The sequence below is a fragment of the Branchiostoma lanceolatum genome, chromosome 13 (genome assembly GCF_035083965.1).
Source record: "Branchiostoma lanceolatum isolate klBraLanc5 chromosome 13, klBraLanc5.hap2, whole genome shotgun sequence".
Classification (NCBI taxonomy): Eukaryota; Metazoa; Chordata; class Leptocardii; order Amphioxiformes; family Branchiostomatidae; genus Branchiostoma; species Branchiostoma lanceolatum.
The window spans coordinates 43,467-62,742 of NC_089734.1; the positions used below are offsets into that span (position 1 = coordinate 43,467).

The 19,276-nt window shown below is 47.2% G+C and overlaps 1 protein-coding gene across 2 annotated transcripts; it reads left to right on the plus strand.

Moving 5' to 3' along the window:
- Window positions 1–250: 250 nt before the first annotated feature.
- Window positions 251–17,710, plus strand: LOC136447390 (serine/threonine-protein kinase 17A-like). Of its 2 annotated transcripts, XR_010757716.1 has the most exons (7): window positions 251–1,161; window positions 9,248–9,460; window positions 10,810–10,954; window positions 12,379–12,554; window positions 14,320–14,499; window positions 15,798–17,064; window positions 17,103–17,710. XR_010757716.1 is itself a non-coding variant. In XM_066446282.1 (6 exons), exons 1-6 carry the CDS (start codon window positions 995–997, stop codon window positions 16,093–16,095), a joined length of 1,179 nt encoding a protein of 392 aa, XP_066302379.1. In that variant the 5' UTR covers window positions 251–994; the 3' UTR covers window positions 16,096–17,710. The 2 variants fall into 2 exon arrangements, 1 of the variants encoding a protein (XP_066302379.1); XM_066446282.1 differs by having other exon boundaries at window positions 15,798–17,710.
- Window positions 17,711–19,276: the final 1,566 nt, after the last annotated feature.

Consider the following 19,276-nt stretch of genomic DNA (forward strand, 5'->3'; position numbering starts at 1 on the left):
GAAGGAGATTATATGATGTAACATTGTTTGAATATCAAACTGAACCGATCAAATAAATCTTTGGATAAAATTAGTTTGAAGAAGAAAATTATAGACAAAAATGTTAAGACTTATTCCTTGATATTCATAAAATAGTTTATAACTATTTTATTCCGATATATTACGCCTTTTGGTTCGCTCCGTTTCAGAACTGGCCTCTCATTGGACAAGTCAAACCTAGATGACATCATCGAAAACTTCTCAAGTTTCCAGGTACCCGAAGGTGAAAATATTTCCTGAAAAATATTACTAAAAATACAATTCGTGGACTTTCCTCCGTGCCGATCGGTGATTGATGGTTTAGAGTAGATTTTCTCTTGCTTGAAGACGACTGCTTTTGTCTTGACTACGTAAAGCCCAGGTGTAAACAAACTGTAAACTGAGCTTTCCGCGGGGCCGCCTTGAAACCGGCATCTTCACATGTTGCGGTTGTGCACAGAGGAGTTCTGAGCTGGAGAAGCAAGACGTTTCCAGACTTCCTCAAGACAGACCAGGACTTCTTAAACTTTAGTGACTTAAAGAAACATTGGAACCCGACCGATCGGCCGCTTGGAGACTCCTGTGTGGTTCCCTGCCGTCTGTTTGTTCGGTCGGTGCGACTAACAGCCCGTTTCCCGGCAGTTGCGCCGTGTTTGCTCGGTTTAAACCGTCACAGGTCGCCAGCCTCACCTGGACCGGACGATAATAATTTCTACCCGCCGGACGCTTTTCGTCGCTGAGTTTGCCTCAAACTGCTGGATTCCCATCGCTGATTTCCCCCAACTCCAGGATTTTAATAGCTGGTTATAAAAAGTTCTGCCGACTTCAGCAGTCCGAGTGGATCGGGGCGTCCTTCCGTCTGCGGCGGACCCGGATAGAACCCGGCCTTTTGTTGTGCGGCTTCGGCAGTTTTGGTTGATCTGGAGAGATTTTTGGTTTTATCCCGAGGTTTGATGAGGACGTTCGGCCCGTCTGGATGCCCCTGCAGGAGCTCTCACTGACCGAGGCTGCTGGCATGAACACCGGCGGCGGGACCGGGAGCGTGGCGGAGCCGGGGGCGGGCGGAGAGGCGGACGGCATCCGGCACGCCGTCAGGACCGACTCGTTCCACGGGGTCTACACTGTGGAGGAGGAGCTGGGCAGGTGTGTGGGTTCTGTTGTTGTTTGTGTTGTTGTTTGTGCTGTTGTTTGTGTGAAACTCCGTGTATTGGTGAGGTTGTATCGGTGCAAGGGTGCGGGAAGTGTGATAAGGGTTGCGGAAGATGGCGGCGGACGTGTGACGGGATGTGTGAAGGGGGAGGGGGGCGCGAGGTTCACGCCATGATTATAATTATAACGTTATATTATTTAAACTGTAGCGTTAGATAATAATGTCCGGATCTGAACAGTGGCTGACAGTAACAAGCGTGTACAGGACTCCCCCGTGTATCTGTCTGTGTGTGTCTGGCCGAGTTGTGAAATGTGCCTCATCTCAGCTGTCAGCCCCAGGCAGTGTCATGGCGGGTCTGTTTACTGAACAGTTGAGAGAAAGTCGGGGAAGGTTTGTGAAGTTTGTGTGTAAAACCTGTTCCTCGGCCTTTAACATTTCCGTGTTCTCCATATTGGGACATTTCTCGTTCCTGACATCACATCCAAACTATTCAGGAATTCTAGCCGGAAGTCTGACCGACTCTGCATACCTGTGGCCCCCGTCACAGGCACAGACCTGCCAGCAAACTTGTTTCCCGGGACTCCTGTCACTTTACAGGAGTGGGGGCGTGCGGCGGGACCACAGGCCCACAACCCTGAGTCCTGGGTTCGAAGCCTGTTTTGTCACCGATCTTATGCCCTCGGGAAAGGCACTATAAACAACTTTCATCACTTATCGAAAAGTGTAGGGGTCCTTCCCGGTGTGAGTGCATCAAACCTTACTGTATAAAGTATAGGCTACAATAAGCTGAGGTTGGTCGCCTGAAAAAGAAGAAGAGCGCTGCCGCTTGTTTGGTGGTTACCAGCCGGGGTGGGGTTTCGCGGGGATAATCGGGCCTGTGTGCATCTCACCCCCCTCCCCCTGATCAGTTACACCGGCACCAGCCACCCGACACCTGAGCCAACCTCTCCACACTCTCCGCCCCGCTGCGCTGTTTTTGTGCCAACCAAACCTTTAAATACCTGCTTAGCAAGCCTGAAATCCGCCTGGATTCTGACTGTGGTTTCCAGATGTTCGGGCCTGTGAGAGGGCGGGAAGGTGTTTATATGTTCAGTAATGTGCAGTAATGTTCAGTTGTGTTCAGCTGTGTTCTGGGGGACAAGTGAGCTGGTTGTCATGATTAGCAGCCATTTATCAGGGCGATCTAGGGCAGGGGGCGGGCAGGTAAGCGATACCTCCTTAAGTAGCCAGGTAAGGAGATGCACAAAGCCTGGAAGAAAAGCCTCAAGTGGCGGAAAGGCTGCCGACACTTTCCCACGATGATGTAGTTAAGTGGAGGTGTAACACAGGGCTGCTGGAGGTGTAACACAGGGCTGCTGGAGGTGTAACACAGGGCTGCTGGAGGTGTAACACAGGGCTGCTGGAGGTGTAACACAGGGCTGCTGGAGGTGTAGCACAGGGCTGCTGGAGGTGTAACACAGGGCTGCTGGAGGTGTAACACAGGGCTGCTGGAGGTGTAGCACAGGGCTGCTGGAGGTGTAACACAGGGCTGCTGGAGGTGTAACACAGGGCTGCTGGAGGTGTAACACAGGGCTGCCGGAGGTGTAACACAGGGCTGCTGGAGGTGTAGCACAGGGCTGCTGGAGGTGTAACACAGGGCTGCTGGAGGTGTAACACAGGGCTGCTGGAGGTGTAGCACAGGGCTGCTGGAGGTGTAACACAGGGCTGCTGGAGGTGTAACACAGGGCTGCTGGAGGTGTAACACAGGGCTGCTGGAGGTGTAACACAGGGCTGCTGGAGGTGTAACACAGGGCTGCTGGAGGTGTAGCACAGGGCTGCTGGAGGTGTAACACAGGGCTGCTGTAGCTGGTGATGTAGTCAAAGTGGAGGTGTAACACAGGGCTGCTGGAGGTGTAACACGGCTGCTGGAGGTGTAACACAGGGCTGCTGGAGGTGTAACACAGGGCTGCTGGAGGTGTAACACGGCTGCTGGAGGTGTAACACAGGGCTGCTGGAGCTGGTGATGTAGTCAAAGTGGAGGTGTAACACAAGGCTGATATCACGGCCGTGGTCTTCAGGTCATCAGGCATATGTGTGAGCTAAACTAAGCATCAGCCTTTTTGGTAAGACAAGTGAGAAAATAACTTTACTGTAAGCTAAAAACAAACACGTTCTCAGAACGCGCCCCCCCTCCCGACGCCATGACAACCGTGATGTAAATATTGAGGCTGGGCTGCCAGGCAGGCCCAACTTTAGCCTGGCACAGGAAGGCCCTGTCATAGCAAGTCTGATATAGAACGGGCCATCCGCGCTGGAATACCACCCAGGAACTGGCGATATACACAATAATGCAGGGCTCGAAATTCAGTTTTGGGAACAGGTGCACCAAACCTAAAACTCAAGGTGTACAGAAAGAATTTTGGGTGCATAATGTGAAATAAAGTATAATATCAGCAAAATCTAATTACAAACCCAACTGCCTCTGTGAAGAACTTAAATCTGTAGTTCTATATAGTATATAGCTAACTTCAAAATTTAAAACAAGTCAAACAAAGCACTTGTATTGCTTCTTTTTAATCTTATACTTAGATTTCAAGAATAGTCTGTATACTACTAATCCACATGTACCTTTACCGTACATGTATCACTCACTCAGTAGAAAGCTATAGAAATATCTAGGTGCTGTGGTGCACCTACAGTTAAAACTTTTCGGTGCACAAAAGGTCATTATCATGCAGCACAAAAACCTTGATAAGGCAGTCTCCCTACAGCTGTAGCACGTGGCATGCTCTGTCCTTTGGTAGCACCCGTACCAAAAGCTGTTGTAGTAACGTGGCATGTTACTGATAATGACTGCAGACTGGTCCACTGTTCCTGGTGCAAGAGCAGATTTCTTGGTGCATAGACATGTACACGACCATGGTAAAATCCTAACCTAGTTGGTGCATAGACATGTACACGACCATGGTAAAATCCTGACCTAGTTGGTGCATAGACATGTACACGACCATGGTAAAATCCCAGCCTAGTTGGTGCATAGACATGTACACGACCATGGTAAAATCCTAACCTAGTTGGTGCATAGACATGTACTCTCACCTCTCAAATAAACGTACCGGTACGTTTATTTTTTTTCGCCAATAGTTCCACCCTGTACTTTCTTATTCTAGACGGTACGTTTATTATTTTTAGAAAAATTGAGGCTTTGCAAACCAGGAATCCCTCTAAAATCGTAAGTTAAGGTTTTTCTGCCCATATTTCCCCGGTATTTTTGCTCGTAATTCGCTATTTTTCGGCCTACCGGCGTTGATTTTCTCGCCGCTTTGACGGCCTTGTGAAAAGTATCCTGGCGGCACTCGTAACATATCGGTCGATATCGCTATGACGCTACAAAGTAAACCGGAAAATAAGACGCGACATTGACATTTTAAAATACAATTTTCATATAAATAACTTTGATAGTCTCTGTTTACATCGTAAACCAAAGCACGCTGATTAAAAAACGTGTGGAGTAGGGTGCTCGCCTACACAGGGAATAATAATAACTTTATTGCAAGTTCATGCCCGAAGGCTAATTGCAGACAAACATATGTACATGGAAATACATGGGAATCAAAAATAGTTATCTAGACTACTATCAAAGTTCTAAGTTAACTAAGGTTGACTACGGTTGGGTTTGACTTCTTTTTTGAAGGCAGTGGAAAATGAAGAGACCCACGTTTATAATAATAATTTCCTGACCACTATATCCGTAGTATCGGCAGCGCGGCGGAAGAATTATTTGTTCGCAGAAGACATGTAACACGTTAAAACAACAATCATAACTTAACTTCTCTTGTGATATGTGTTTTGAGGCCACAAAATCTCTAAAACGGCAGAAATATGTCCGATATGATTCGGTAAACAACAGCGCGAAATCGCGAAACATGGCCGCCACTCTCAGGCATGGCGACAGTAAAACTAGCAGCATATTGCGTAGTGCGGATACCGATCTTTAAAATGATACCGTAAACGCATGGAAATATTATATTTTTTGGGCAACGATAGACACACAGCGCCATATTTATTTTCAGAGGGTTCATTTTTTTAAATAATCGTAAGATTTTCCCAATTTAGGCGGTTCATCGCGGGTTTCTAGTGTCAACACGTAATGGGTAACTTCTTAGTATGTGCGGTCTGTGACGTTGAGCTACTTTTACAGTCGATCTCTGTTCAATATTGTGGGATTTACCGCGGGAACTCGGAATCCGAGCGTCTCACTTTGTTTTTGACGCTATGGAGCAAAAGTTTATAGACATATTTCTTCTGTGGAAGGACTGTGTTCATACTTGTGTCTTTTTGTGGTTGATGTCTTTAGAAAATATGATCAGGTACATTTAACTTTTAAAAGTACTCTGATGATTTTTGTCATATGTCACTGATTGTCAGTCATAATAAAATGATATAACAATTTTCTTTGATCACTTGCTTCAAGTCCCAAGTAGAAAAAGCATGTATCATGTACATTTTCACTTGTTGAATTTGAAAGCACCGTGGCCCCCGGTTAGGGGTCATAGCGGGGAACCTATGCCCAATTTTTCAATATTACTATTATATTTTACGAAGAGGCGAGGAAGATCATCATGATTTGAACAAGCTATGGACAGTTATTCTGTTCAATATCTATATACTTAATAGGTATGGCATAATTGACTAAATATAAGTTACCTACCTGCTTATTATCTTATTTCCCTCTGACAGTGACAGTTGTACATGTATGGACACAGTTTACCTAGCCTCGACTGTCGATTTTTGAAATTTTCCGGGGGGTACTTTTATTCCAGGGGGTACTTATATTACATTTTGAAGATTTGTCCGGGGGGTACTTCTATTCCAGGGGGTACTTCTATTTGAGAGGTGAGAGTACACGACCATGGTAAAATCCCAACCTAGTTGGTGCATAGACATGTACACGACCATGGTAAAATCCTAACCTAGTTGATATCAGCCCTAGCCTACAGCTTGGTACACTACTGGACACTGGAGCATCTATCCTTGTTGGTGCCCATATGTTGAACATTCCAGGAGGAATAGCTGTGCAGTATTTAATGCTACATGACTGTAGCTGCCTTGCCATGAGTCTATGAAAGAGAAACCCTGACCTGTCACCCCTGGAAATTGGAGATGGAAAGATTAAAATTCCCACCCTGTTCCCTGCACTCACACATGACACATGCCCTCTCTGTGTTCACAACTCCAGCCAGGCTATTGTGGTGTTGTGTTGCCATACAGAGTGGTCCATTATAATGGAGGGAGGGGGGCGCCTGGCCTCTGTGTACAGCTGATATCGTATGGTGGGGGAGGGGGGCGCCTGACCTCTGTGCACAGCTGATATCGTATGGTGGTGGGGAGGGGGGCGGCTGACAGTGGTCTGTGTACAGCTGAAATCGTATGGTGGGGGAGGGGGCGCCTGGCCTCTGTGTACAGCTGATATCGTATGGTGGGGGAGGGGGGCGGCTGACCTGTGTACAGCTGATATCGTATGGTGGGGGAGGGGGGCGGCTGACCTGTGTACAGCTGATATCGTATGGTGGGGGAGGGGGGCGGCTGACCTGTGTACAGCTGATATCGTATGGTGGGGGAGGGGGGCGCCTGGCCTCTGTGTACAGCTGATATTGTATGGTGGGGGAGGGGGCGCCTGACCTCTGTGTACAGCTAATATCGTATGGTGGGGGGAGGGGGGGCGCCTGACAGTGGTCTGTGTACAGCTGATATCGTATGGTGGGGGAGGGGGGCGCCTGACCTCTGTGTACAGCTGATATCGTATGGTGGGGGAGGGGGGCGCCTGACCTCTGTATAAAGCTGATATCGTATGTTGGGGGGAGGGGGGCGCCTGACCTCTGTGTACAGCTGAAATCGTATGGTGGGGGAGGGGGGCGCCTGACCTCTGTGTACAGCTGATATCGTATGGTGGGGGAGGGGGGCGCCTGACCTCTGTGTACAGCTGATATTGTAATGGTGGGGGGAGGGGGGCGCCTGACCTCTGTGTACAGCTAATATCGTATGGTGGGGGGAGGGGGGCGCCTGACCTCTGTGTACAGCTGAAATCGTATGGTGGGGGAGGGGGGCGCCTGGCCTCTGTGTACAGCCGATATCGTAAAGTGGGGGAGGGGGGCGCCTGACCTCTGTGTACAGCTGAAATCGTATGGTGGGGGAGGGGGGCGCCTGACCTCTGTGTACAGCTGATATTGTAATGGTGGGGGGAGGGGGGCGCCTGACCTCTTCCCTTATGTTGTTCTTGACCCCAGTGTTCTGAAGGCTGTGGAATGTGGGCCATGTGTTGGCGGTCCTACATGTACTCCAGCCTACCCAAACACTGGTAGTGTGATGGGGTATTATGTGCCGGTGGTCAGGACCTCCAACTGGGGTTGTGTTGCGCGCGTAATGTCTTCTATGTCATATGATACTTGCAGTAGTAGTGTGTATCTAAGTTATGTATGTATCTACATTCAGTACTGTAGTCATCCATGTACAAGTACAGACTGTATATATAGACCTACATTTATACAGCCAATACTAGTCAAACTGTGCATGTAAAAGTTACCATGTGTGCATCTATCTAGCAATAGTATATCTACATTATGTAGTCATAGTCCAGGGTTCTAACCAGCACCCGTCTTTCCATCATTTGACTGAATTTTGTTGCATATGAATATTATGATGGAAAGGTTGATGAAGGTTGGACATCCAGGAAGTAAAATCCACAAAAATAGTTATTATTATAATTATTATAATGGAAACATTTTTAGACCATCCCGTCAACCTTAATGGACAAAAATCCGTGAGTAAAGATGTAAAAATGTCAAAATTTGAAGGAATTGGTGGAAGGTTGTACACCTCTGACAGAAAAAAGAAGACTCTTTGTAATTGTAGGATCTTTTTGTCAATAGCAATTGGGGAAAGTATTTAGGGATGCTCTTGCAATTGATTATGTACTTTTTTTACTGTGTACTGTTAACATTCATTGGGGGTACTTTATTTTATTTTGGAGATAAGAGTAGAACTCAAGTTTGATCTCATATTTACAAGTATGTACGTACAGTACGTATGGTTGTATGATTGTACAAGTTTGTATGTACAGTACGTATTATTGTATGATTGTACAAGTTTGTATCAATGACGTGCCTGTCATGATGCATGTATGTGTATGTGCTGTGTGTCTCCCATCCCCAGTGTAATGAGGCCAGTGCCCACAGACTTGCAGTGAGAATATTGCCATATGGACCCGCCTGACCCCCCCCCCCCCATGGTTAGGGACCCCCTGTGGCTCGTACCCCCTGTGGCTCGTACCCCCTGTGCCTACGTGATGCTGTGTTTGCCCTCCCCAGTGTAATGAGGCCAGTGTGAGAATGTTGGCATGTGGGCGGCCGGACCCACCGCCTTATGTGGCGCTCAGTGCCCCCCACAGGTTACACCACTGCAAACACTTCTCCGAAGCCACCACTACATAAATACACCAACATGCCGAAACCACCACTACATACATACACCAACATGCCCCGGCTGTTTGCTGCTGCCTTGTTGCGACATGTCGGCTGGCTTTATATACCTTTTACTACGGACTGAGAGCAGCTTTTCTTCTGCCGCGGGTCAGAAGTCACCAGGTCAAGTTTGACCCACGTATCTCCCTACTGGTCACCCACGATCAGCTGTACACACCCACGTATCTCCCACTGGTCACCCACAATCAGCTGTACACACCCACGTATCTCTGCACTGATCACCCACATTCATCTGTACACACCCACGTATCTCACCACTAATCAGCTGTACACACCCACATATATCCCACTGGTCACCCACAATCAGTGGTACAAACCCACATACTCCCAACTGGTCACCCACTACCAGATGTACCTGTACACACCCACGTAATCAGGCACACATAGACACTCATAATCATATTAACAGCCATTACAGGTGCACTCACACACAAACGCGCACACATTTGCACACGCACACAAACCTAAACACACACGGACATATTTGTTTATTTTCGCAAGGGAAGGTTTGCTGATGTTGTTTGTATGTTTTGTTTATGTTTATTTATTTATTCCGCAGGGGAAAGTTTGCCGTGGTTAAGAAGTGCCGCAGGAAGAGCTCGGGGCAGGAGTACGCGGCGAAGTTCATCCGGAAGCGTCGGAAAGGTCAGGACTGCCGGGAGACGATCCTGCAGGAGATCCGCATCCTGGAGATGTCTGCGGAGCACGGCCGGCTCATCGACCTGTACGAGGTGTTCGAGACCCACGCAGAGATGGTCCTCGTGCTGCAGTAGTGAGTACTTTCACTTTCCTTGTTTCCTCGTGCTGCAGTAGTGAGTACTTTCACTTTCCTCGTGCTGCAGTAGTGAGTACTTTCACTTTCCTCGTGCTGCAGTAGTGAGTACTTTCACTTTCCTTGTGCTGCAGTAGTGAGTACTTTCACTTTCCTTGTGCTACAGTAGTGAGTACTTTCACTTTCCTCGTGCTGCAGTAGTGAGTACTTTCACTTTCCTTGTGCTACAGTAGTGAGTACTTTCACTTTCCTTGTGCTGCAGTAGTGAGTACTTTCACTTTCCTTGTGCTGCAGTAGTGAGTACTTTCACTTTCCTTGTGCTACAGTAGTGAGTACTTTCACTTTCCTCGTGCTGCAGTGAGTACTTTTACTTTCCTGTTGCTGCAGTAGTGAGTACTTTCACTTTCCTTGTGCTGCAGTAGTGAGTACTTTCACTTTCCTCGTGCTGCAGTAGTGAGTACTTTTACTTTCCTCGTGCTGCAGTAGTGAGTACTTTCACTTTCCTTGTGCTGCAGTAGTGAGTACTTTTACTTTCCTGTTGCTGCAGTAGTGAGTACTTTTACTTTCCTGTTGCTGCAGTAGTGAGTACTTTCACTTTCCTCGTGCTGCAGTAGTGAGTACTTTCACTTTCCTCGTGCTGCAGTAGTGAGTACTTTCACTTTCCTCGTGCTGCAGTAGTGAGTACTTCCCTTGTGCTGGAGTAGTTCTGCCGGTACACACAGTTTCGGGAGGGAACATGTTTTCCTCTCAGTCCAAAATGTCTGACAAGCCAGGAGAAAACTTGTTGTGAATCGAACTGCTGGCCGCGGTATTCAGGTTTGTGCTGCCAGTTTTCAGCACATTCCAGACGAGCTGACAGACACCACCGGGTACCGTTCTGGCAATGCTGCTTGGTGTCGACTGAGAATCTCAGAAATTAATACAGAAACACAAACATATACGTAGAGTAGACAAGCCAGAAACAAGACTTGTTTTTGTAGTGAAGTAACAACAGCCGCAGCTGTTTGCACCCATTCAACTCAATGTGAGGAAAGAGGAGGGGGGTGGTCAGTAGATATAACAGCTGGACACAGTTCCAACTTAAGGACAGACCAGTAATATTGACAGCACAGTGAGCTGGTAACAGCAGTAGCTGCCGGGTGCAGTCCTGTTTCAGGGAGTTACATGCAGGAATGCAGTTTTGACCTCCACATGTACAGTATTCTGTTTGGCTTGTCTGTGTGTGTGTGTGTGTGTGTGTTTCTTTGTGTGTGTGCAGGTTTATCACATTGTGTGTGTGTGTGTGTATTTGTGTGCTATGGTTGTTGACATGTTGTTATTGTTATTGACATGTTGTTGTTTACCCCCAGCGCGGCGGGAGGGGAGATTTTTGACCACTGTGTGACGGAGGAGGACGACTGCTTTAAGGAGCGGGACGTCGTGCGGCTGATGCGGCAGATCCTGGAGGGCGTGTCCTTCCTGCACGAGCGCAACGTCATTCACCTCGACCTTAAGGTATGTCTTAAACGTCATCCACCTCGACCTTAAGGTATGTCTTAAACATCATCCACCTAGACCTTAAGGTATGTCTTAAACATCATCCACCTAGACCTTAAGGTATGTCTTAAACATCATCCTTACCTTAACATCCTCCTTATCTTAACATTATTCATCTGGACCTTAAGGTATGTCTTAAACATCATCCACCTCGACCTTAAGGTATGTCTTAAACATCATCCACCTCGACCTTAAGGTATGTCTTAAACATCATCCACCTCGACCTTAAGGTATGTCTTAAACATCGTCCACCTAGACCTTAAGGTATGTCTTAAACTTCATCCACCTCGACCTTAAGGTATGTCTTAAACATCATCCTTACCTTAACATCCTCCTTATCTTAACATTATTCATCTGGACCTTAAGGTATGTCTTAAACATCATTCACCTCGACCTTAAGGTATGTCTTGAACATCATCCTTACCTTAACATCCTCCTTATCTTGACATCATTCATCTGGACCTTAAGGTATGTCTTAAACGTCATTCACCTCGACCTTAAGGTATGTCTTAAATATCATTCACCTCAACCTTAAGGTATGTCTTAAACATCATCCTTACCTTAACATCCTCCTTATCTTAACATCATTCATCTGGACCTTAAGGTATGTCTTAAACATCATCCACCTCGACCTTAAGGTATGTCTTAAACATCATCCACCTCGACCTTAAGGTATGTCTTAAACATCGTCCACCTAGACCTTAAGGTATGTCTTAAACTTCATCCACCTCGACCTTAAGGTATGTCTTAAACATCATCCTTACCTTAACATCCTCCTTATCTTAACATTATTCATCTGGACCTTAAGGTATGTCTTAAACATCATTCACCTCGACCTTAAGGTATGTCTTGAACATCATCCTTACCTTAACATCCTCCTTATCTTGACATCATTCATCTGGACCTTAAGGTATGTCTTAAACGTCATTCACCTCGACCTTAAGGTATGTCTTAAATATCATTCACCTCAACCTTAAGGTATGTCTTAAACATCATCCTTACCTTAACATCCTCCTTATCTTAACATCATTCATCTGGACCTTAAGGTATGTCTTAAACATCATCCACCTCGACCTTAAGGTATGTCTTAAACATCATCCACCTCGACCTTAAGGTATGTCTTAAACATCCACCTTATCTTAACATCCTCCATAACACTGCTCCCATATTAACCTGTGCACTTCTTGTATTCCAAGCCCCAGAACATCCTGCAGGTCACAGCAAACCTGCTAGGTGTCGCTGCTGCACTGCTCCCTTGTTGTTGTTCACATATTCCTAGACCCAGAACATCCTGCTGACCAAGCCGACGCCTACAGGTCACACCAAACCTGCTAGGTGTCGCTGCTGCACTGTTTTCACCAGTGTTGTTCTTATTTCCCCAGCCCCAGAACATCCTGCTCACGAAGCCGGCGCCCTGCGGTGACATCAAGCTGGTGGATTTCGGGCTGGCGCGGCGGGTCAACGTGCACGAAGAGATCCGGGAAATCGTGGGAACACCCGACTACGTGGCGCCTGAGGTGCTGAGCTTCGAACCCCTGTCCACTGCTACTGACATGTGGTAAGTGAGCTTCGAACCCCTGTCCCCTGCTACCGACATGTGGTAAGTGAGCTTCGAACCCCTGTCCACTGCTACTGACATGTGGTAAGTGAGCTTCGAGCCCGTCCACTGCTACCGACATGTGGTAAGTGAGCTTCGAACCCCTGTCCACTGCTACCGACATGTGGTAAGTGAGCTTCGAACCCCTGTCCCCTGCTACCGACATGTGGTAAGTGAGCTTCGAGCCCCTGTCCACTGCTACCGACATGTGGTAAGTGAGCTTCGAACCCCTGTCCACTGCTACCGACATGTGGTAAGTGAGCTTCAAACCCCTGTCCCCTGCTACCGACATGTGGTGAGCTTCGAACCCCTGTCCACTGCTACTGACATGTGGTAAGTGAGCTTCGAGCCCCTGTCCACTGCTACAGACATGTGGTGAGCTTCGAACCCCTGTCCACTGCTACTGACATGTGGTAAGTGAGCTTCGAGCCCCTGTCCACTGCTACTGACATGTGGTAAGTGAGCTTCGAGCCCCTGTCCACTGCTACAGACATGTGGTGAGCTTCGAACCCCTGTCCACTGCTACCGACATGTGGTAAGTGAGCTTCGAACCCCTGTCCCCTGCTACCGACATGTGGTGAGCTTCGAACCCCTGTCCACTGCTACTGACATGTGGTAAGTGAGCTTCGAGCCCCTGTCCACTGCTACAGACATGTGGTAAGTGAGCTTCGAGCCCCTGTCCACTGCTACCAACGTGCTAAGTGAGCTTCGAACCCCTGTCCACTGCTACCGACATGTGGTAAGTGAGCTTTGAACCCCTGTCCACTGCTACTGACATGTAGTAAGTGAGCTTCGAACCCCTGTCCACTGCTACTGACATGTGGTAAGTGAGCTTCGAACCCCTGTCCACTGCTACCAACGTGCTAAGTGAGCTTCGAACCCCTGTCCACTGCTACCGACATGTGGTAAGTGAGCTTCGAACCCCTGTCCACTGCTACCGACATGTGGTAAGTGAGCTTCGAACCCCTGTCCACTGCTACCGACATGTGGTGAGCTTCGAACCCCTGTCCACTGCTACCGACATGTGGTAAGTGAGCTTCGAACCCCTGTCCACTGCTACCGACATGTGGTAAGTGAGCTTCGAACCCCTGTCCCCTGCTACCAACATGTGGTAAGTGAGCTTCGAACCCCTGTCCCCTGCTACCGACATGTGGTAAGTGAGCTTCGAACCCCTGTCCACTGCTACCGACATGTGGTAAGTGAGCTTCGAGCCCCTGTCCACTGCTACCAACGTGCTAAGTGAGCTTCGAACCCCTGTCCACTGCTACCGACATGTGGTAAGTGAGCTTCGAGCCCCTGTCCACTGCTACCGAAATGTGGTTAGGCATATCATAAATGTGGAATACAACACGGTATATTCCGTATCACCAGAAGTACCAGCCCAACCGCGGGAGGGTGATGTGGAATATACCGTGTTGTATTCCAAATTTCACATGTGCTTGCGTACGTGATGTTAACGTGTTGTTGTTAACAGGAGTATCCGCATCCTTGCGTACGTGATGTTTACGTGTTGTTATTTACAGAGTATCGGCGTCCTTGCGTACGTGATGTTTACGTGTTGTTATTTACAGAGTATCGGGGTGCTTGCGTACGTGATGTTTACGTGTTGTTGTTGTTAACAGGAGTATCGGGGTGCTTGCGTACGTGATGTTTACGTGTTGTTGTTATTTACAGGAGTATCGGCGTCCTTGCGTACGTGATGTTTACGTGTTGTTGTTATTTACAGGAGTATCGGCGTCCTTGCGTACGTGATGTTGACCGGACACTCCCCGTTCCTCGGCGACAGCAAACAGGAGACGTTCCTGAACATCTCCACTCTCAACTACGACTTCCCCGAGGAGCTGTTCTTAGACGTCTCGGCCGACGCTCAAGACTTCATGAAGAGTCTGCTCGTCAAGGAGCCAGAGTAGGTCTTAGTCTTTCTTACTAGAGCTGTTAGAGCTGTGTGCCGATACAGAACCGGTACAATCAATTACGGATCTGAAATACCTGGACCCTTGTGTACCGGTACTAATCAATAATGTACAGGTCCGAAATACCTGAACCCTGGTGTACCATTACTGGACAGGTACTAATCAGGTCAAGCCTTGTTAGGATGACAGGTCGAGGGGGGGTATTTGTGGGGGATGGCAACTTTGACAGATAGAATTACCATGAAATTACCATGGCAGTGGACAGAAGCCACATCTATACTTCCTGCAGCACAGAAAAACATATTTCAAAGGCTGGAGTGAAATATAGCTCCTATATTAAAACAATAGGAGCTATTGTCCCCTTTTACTTCAACCTCGTCTTGAGTTGTCTAATTCGCTTTCTATTGGACTTCTAAAAATTTGTCTTCTCCTTATTTGCATATCAATTCATAGTTCGTGGTTATAAACCTGCTGTTCAACTGATCTTGCTCACAGTCACTGACGAAAAGTAGTGGATGCTACTTGAAACGTCTGACCGTTTCCAAAATCATATCCAGTTGTTTGAGTAATTGCTTTTTGGCGCTGGAGTGAAATGTTCATAAAAGTAATACCTAGCTCAATGGAATACTGTAAATGCAGAAATGTTCGCGGTGATTTTATGTTCAATTTTTGTCCAATACTGTAGCAGTAAGTGTCTATAATGCTGTCGCAAACTTACAGGGTCAGGTCCGAACCTGTATCTTAACCCATGTACCTGTACCTTGAATGAGGACATCGGTGATGTCATCTCGAGAGACTATGGGTTCATCTGTACCTGTACCTAAAATTTTACAGAGCTCTACTCCTTACTAGGTCCTTAGCAGAGCAAGTCTAGATATAAGTCTTCCTTGCTAGTTCTTCAGCTGTTCTTGTGTTACTTATGTCCAGGTGTCAAACTCTGCTTGTAGTACCATGCTGCCTGTCCGTACACTCGCCAACAAAAATCATGCATCTTTTACATTTGAGTGCTACATTTTTTTCAGCTGCATGTACCTTGCACTACCAAAATAGCTTGATATTGCGTGCCGACTGTTGGTATTTCACCAACAAAGACATGCACCCCACCATGCCTTACGCTACCTATCATCCTGTTGTTGTCCTGTTTCCTGTCTAACGCCCTGTTGTTCTGTTTCCTGTCTAACGCCCTGTTGTCCTGTTTCATGTCTAACGCCCTGTTGTTGTTCTGTTTCCTGTCTAACGCCCTGTTGTTGTCCTGTTTCATGTCTAACGCCCTGTTGTTGTTCTGTTTTAGGGACAGAGCAACTGCTAAAGAGTGCCTGCTGCACCCTTGGCTGTGCGCGGCCTCCAAGTCACCGGCTATCGACTTCTCGGTGGTGGCCCCAGAGCCGGAACCTTCTCAGTCCCGGGATGGTCCGCCGCAGGACCCTTCTCAGTCCCAGGACGGTCTGCGCTCCCCCTTCCTGGGCCAGCGGCGCCCCCTGGAGTGTAACAAGGAGAACTGCAAGGAGGACGCGGCTGTGCCAAAAAGGTTCAAGTTCGACGACTCCTTTGTCTCCATTCAGGAGATCAAGAGAGAACTCGTGTATTAGAGCTGCCCCCTGTCAGGGCCCGGTGGTACTGCAGGGAGCATGTTGGGACTTCCCAGAGGAAGCCAAGACCACTTCTCTCATCAGGCTTTACAGTAGAACTGCCCCCTGTCAGGGTACTGCGGTACTGCAGGGAATCGGGCCTTACAGACAAAACTTGTCTCTGCGGGAAAGGAGCAACTTTGGCCACTGTCTCCCCAGGAATGCTGGGATTGATACCCAGAATGCTCTGCGCCACTATGGTGTCCAAAGGGATCAATGATTCATCAATAACCTGTCAATAACCCGTCAATAATCGATATGGACAAGGAAAGGAAGGAAGCTGGACATGTCTGCGAAGTTGCCGACAGTCGTACGTTTTACCTCTGTTAAACACTCTAGGTTCTTTCTGGCTGGTATGGCTGAATGTGTGCCCAGAATCCCCCACCACACCCTCCAGATTAGTGCCCAGAAGCCCCCACCACACCCTCCCATCTCCCTGTGTTCCTGTTGTGCAGATTTTATTGTTCATAAGTAGACTTGTGAGAATGTTTCTGAAGTGTAATATAGCATGTACAGGGGTGTAGTGGGGAGGCGGTGTCTTCTCATAGTGGCAATGCAACTAGTGTACAGATGTCAATCAAAATGTCCCAAACATGTTACACAATGTGGCAAACAATGTACATAATGTATTTTATGCTTTTATGTTGAATTACACAAGGGCATTACACAACTGCCTTATATAGACATGACAGCTGCCTTATAGAGAAACATGTAACTGCCATGACATTAGGACTACTGCCTTATATGGACAAAACAGACATGACAGCAGGTCAGCTGCCTTATATGGAAGCATAGAACAGACATGACAACAGGTCAACTGCCTTATATGGAAACATAGAGCAGACACGACAACAGGTCAGCTGCCTTATATGGAAACATAGAACAGACATGACAACAGGTCAGCTGCCGTATATGGAAACAGGACAACAGGTCAGCTGCCTTATATGGACAAATAGACATGACAACAGGTCAGCTGCCTTATATGGACAAATAGACATGACAACAGGCCAGCTGCCTTATATGGACAAATAGACATGACAACAGGCCAGCTGCCTTATATGGAAACAGGATAACAGGTCAGTTGCCTTATATGGATGTAAACATGTAGGAAATTCTATACCTTGCTGGGCTTCCCTCCGTAACCGGCAGAAAGTTTATTTACCTCCACTGATGTTACTGAGTAGTGGTGCTATAGAGAGTTTATAGGGAATGACGTCACATATAGTTCTATTGTCAGAATGCAGAAATTTGCGCCAAGTTTATAGCCTTATTATGTCACCTTGTATGTTTGTCACGTTACAAGTGCCAAATATGGACACTGATGCATGATGGGGCTTTACTTCCCCACACCTTGGGACCAGTTGTCATGGAAACACATCAATCATCCTGTAACCATAGCAACCAAAGATGGTGTTTTCTGTTCCAAATTTCCACCGACAAATCGCCAACGTGGTTAGACATGTCACATGACCACTTCTAGCGCGTTTCTCAAATTGTAATTTTATCATTTTTATATTATTTTGTAATGCTTTTTTTTCAGAACTGTAAATACAGAATAAAATTAAAAGATAGTGAATTTCAGCCTGTCAGGATTCGAGGTTTGTGTGAATGTAACTGGGCTGGTTTGGACAGCTCTGATGTTTGTGTGAATGTAACTGGGCTGGTTTGGACAGCTCTGATGTTTGTGTGAATGTAACTGGGCTGGTTTGGACAGCTCTGATGTTTGTGTGAATGTAACTGGGCTGGTTTAGACTGCTCTGATGTTTGTGTGAATGTAACTGGGCTGGTTTGGACAGCTCTGATGTTTGTGTGAATGTAACTGGGCTGGTTTGGACTGCTCTGATGTTTGTGTGAATGTAACTGGGCTGGTTTGGACAGCTCTGATGTTTGTGTGAATGTAACTGGGCTGGTTTGGACTGCTCTGATGTTTGTGTGAATGTAACTGGGCTGGTTTGGACTGCTCTGAGGTTTGTGTGAATGTAACCGGGCTGGTTTGGACAGCTCTGATGTTTGTGTGAATGTAACTGGGCTGGTTTGGACAGCTCTGATGTTTGTGTGAATGTAACTGGGCTGGTTTGGACAGCTCTGATGTTTGTGTGAATGTAACTGGGCTGGTTTGGACTGCTCTGATGTTTGTGTGAATGTAACTGGGCTGGTTTGGACTGCTCTGATGTTTGTGTGAATGTAACTGGGCTGGTTTGGACAGCTCTGATGTTTGTGTAAATGTAACTGGGCTGGTTTGGACTGCTCTGATGTTTGTGTGAATGTAACTGGGCTGGTTTGGACAGCTCTGATGTTTGTGTGAATGGAACTGGGCTGGTTTGGACTGCTCTGATGTTTGTGTGAATGTAACTGGGCTGGTTTGGACTGCTCTGATGTTTGTGTGAATGTAACTGGGCTGGTTTGGACTGCTCTGATGTTTGTGTGAATGTAACTGGGCTGGTTTGGACTGCTCTGATGTTTGTGTAAATGTAACTGGGCTGGTTTGGACAGCTCTGATGTTTGTGTGAATGTAACTGGGCTGGTTTAGACTGCTCTGATGTTTGTGTAAATGTAACTGGGCTGGTTGGGATGGCTATGAGTTAGGACAGATGTGAATATATTGTTCTGTGATAACTGATCAGTGGTACGTCACACGGCCTGATTAATGTTCTCAGCGATGCTTTCACGCCTCCATTAGAGTTCCCGCCATTCGATATGGCTCCGCAGCTCATGCTATTAATAGAAGGGTCCGTATTCTGTTAGGAGAGGGGTCGTCCGGGAATAGCAAGGTGACTTTTTTTTCCTATTCGTACACATTTTGGCATGTGTCGTTGGAAAGCCACTTCAAGCATTGTACATGCGTTGCTGAATGAAAGTCATCCCTTTAATCAATGGTATCTTTATTTTGAATTCAATCGCTGAATTTCCAGTGTGTATTTTTTCCAATTCAAATGTTTCATTTTCATATATCTGCCCACCAATCCTAGCGCTGGGAGATGTCACGTGATCCAATCCAATGACGTCACGGGTTCATCTCAGGTCAGCAATCTCGAACGTGGAACGAACATTGGTAATGACCTTCACCTTTGCCCCTAGCCAACGGCATGGGGTAGTCTCTATAAAAGGTGAAGGTCGTGATTTGTCGATGGTGGTTTCGTGT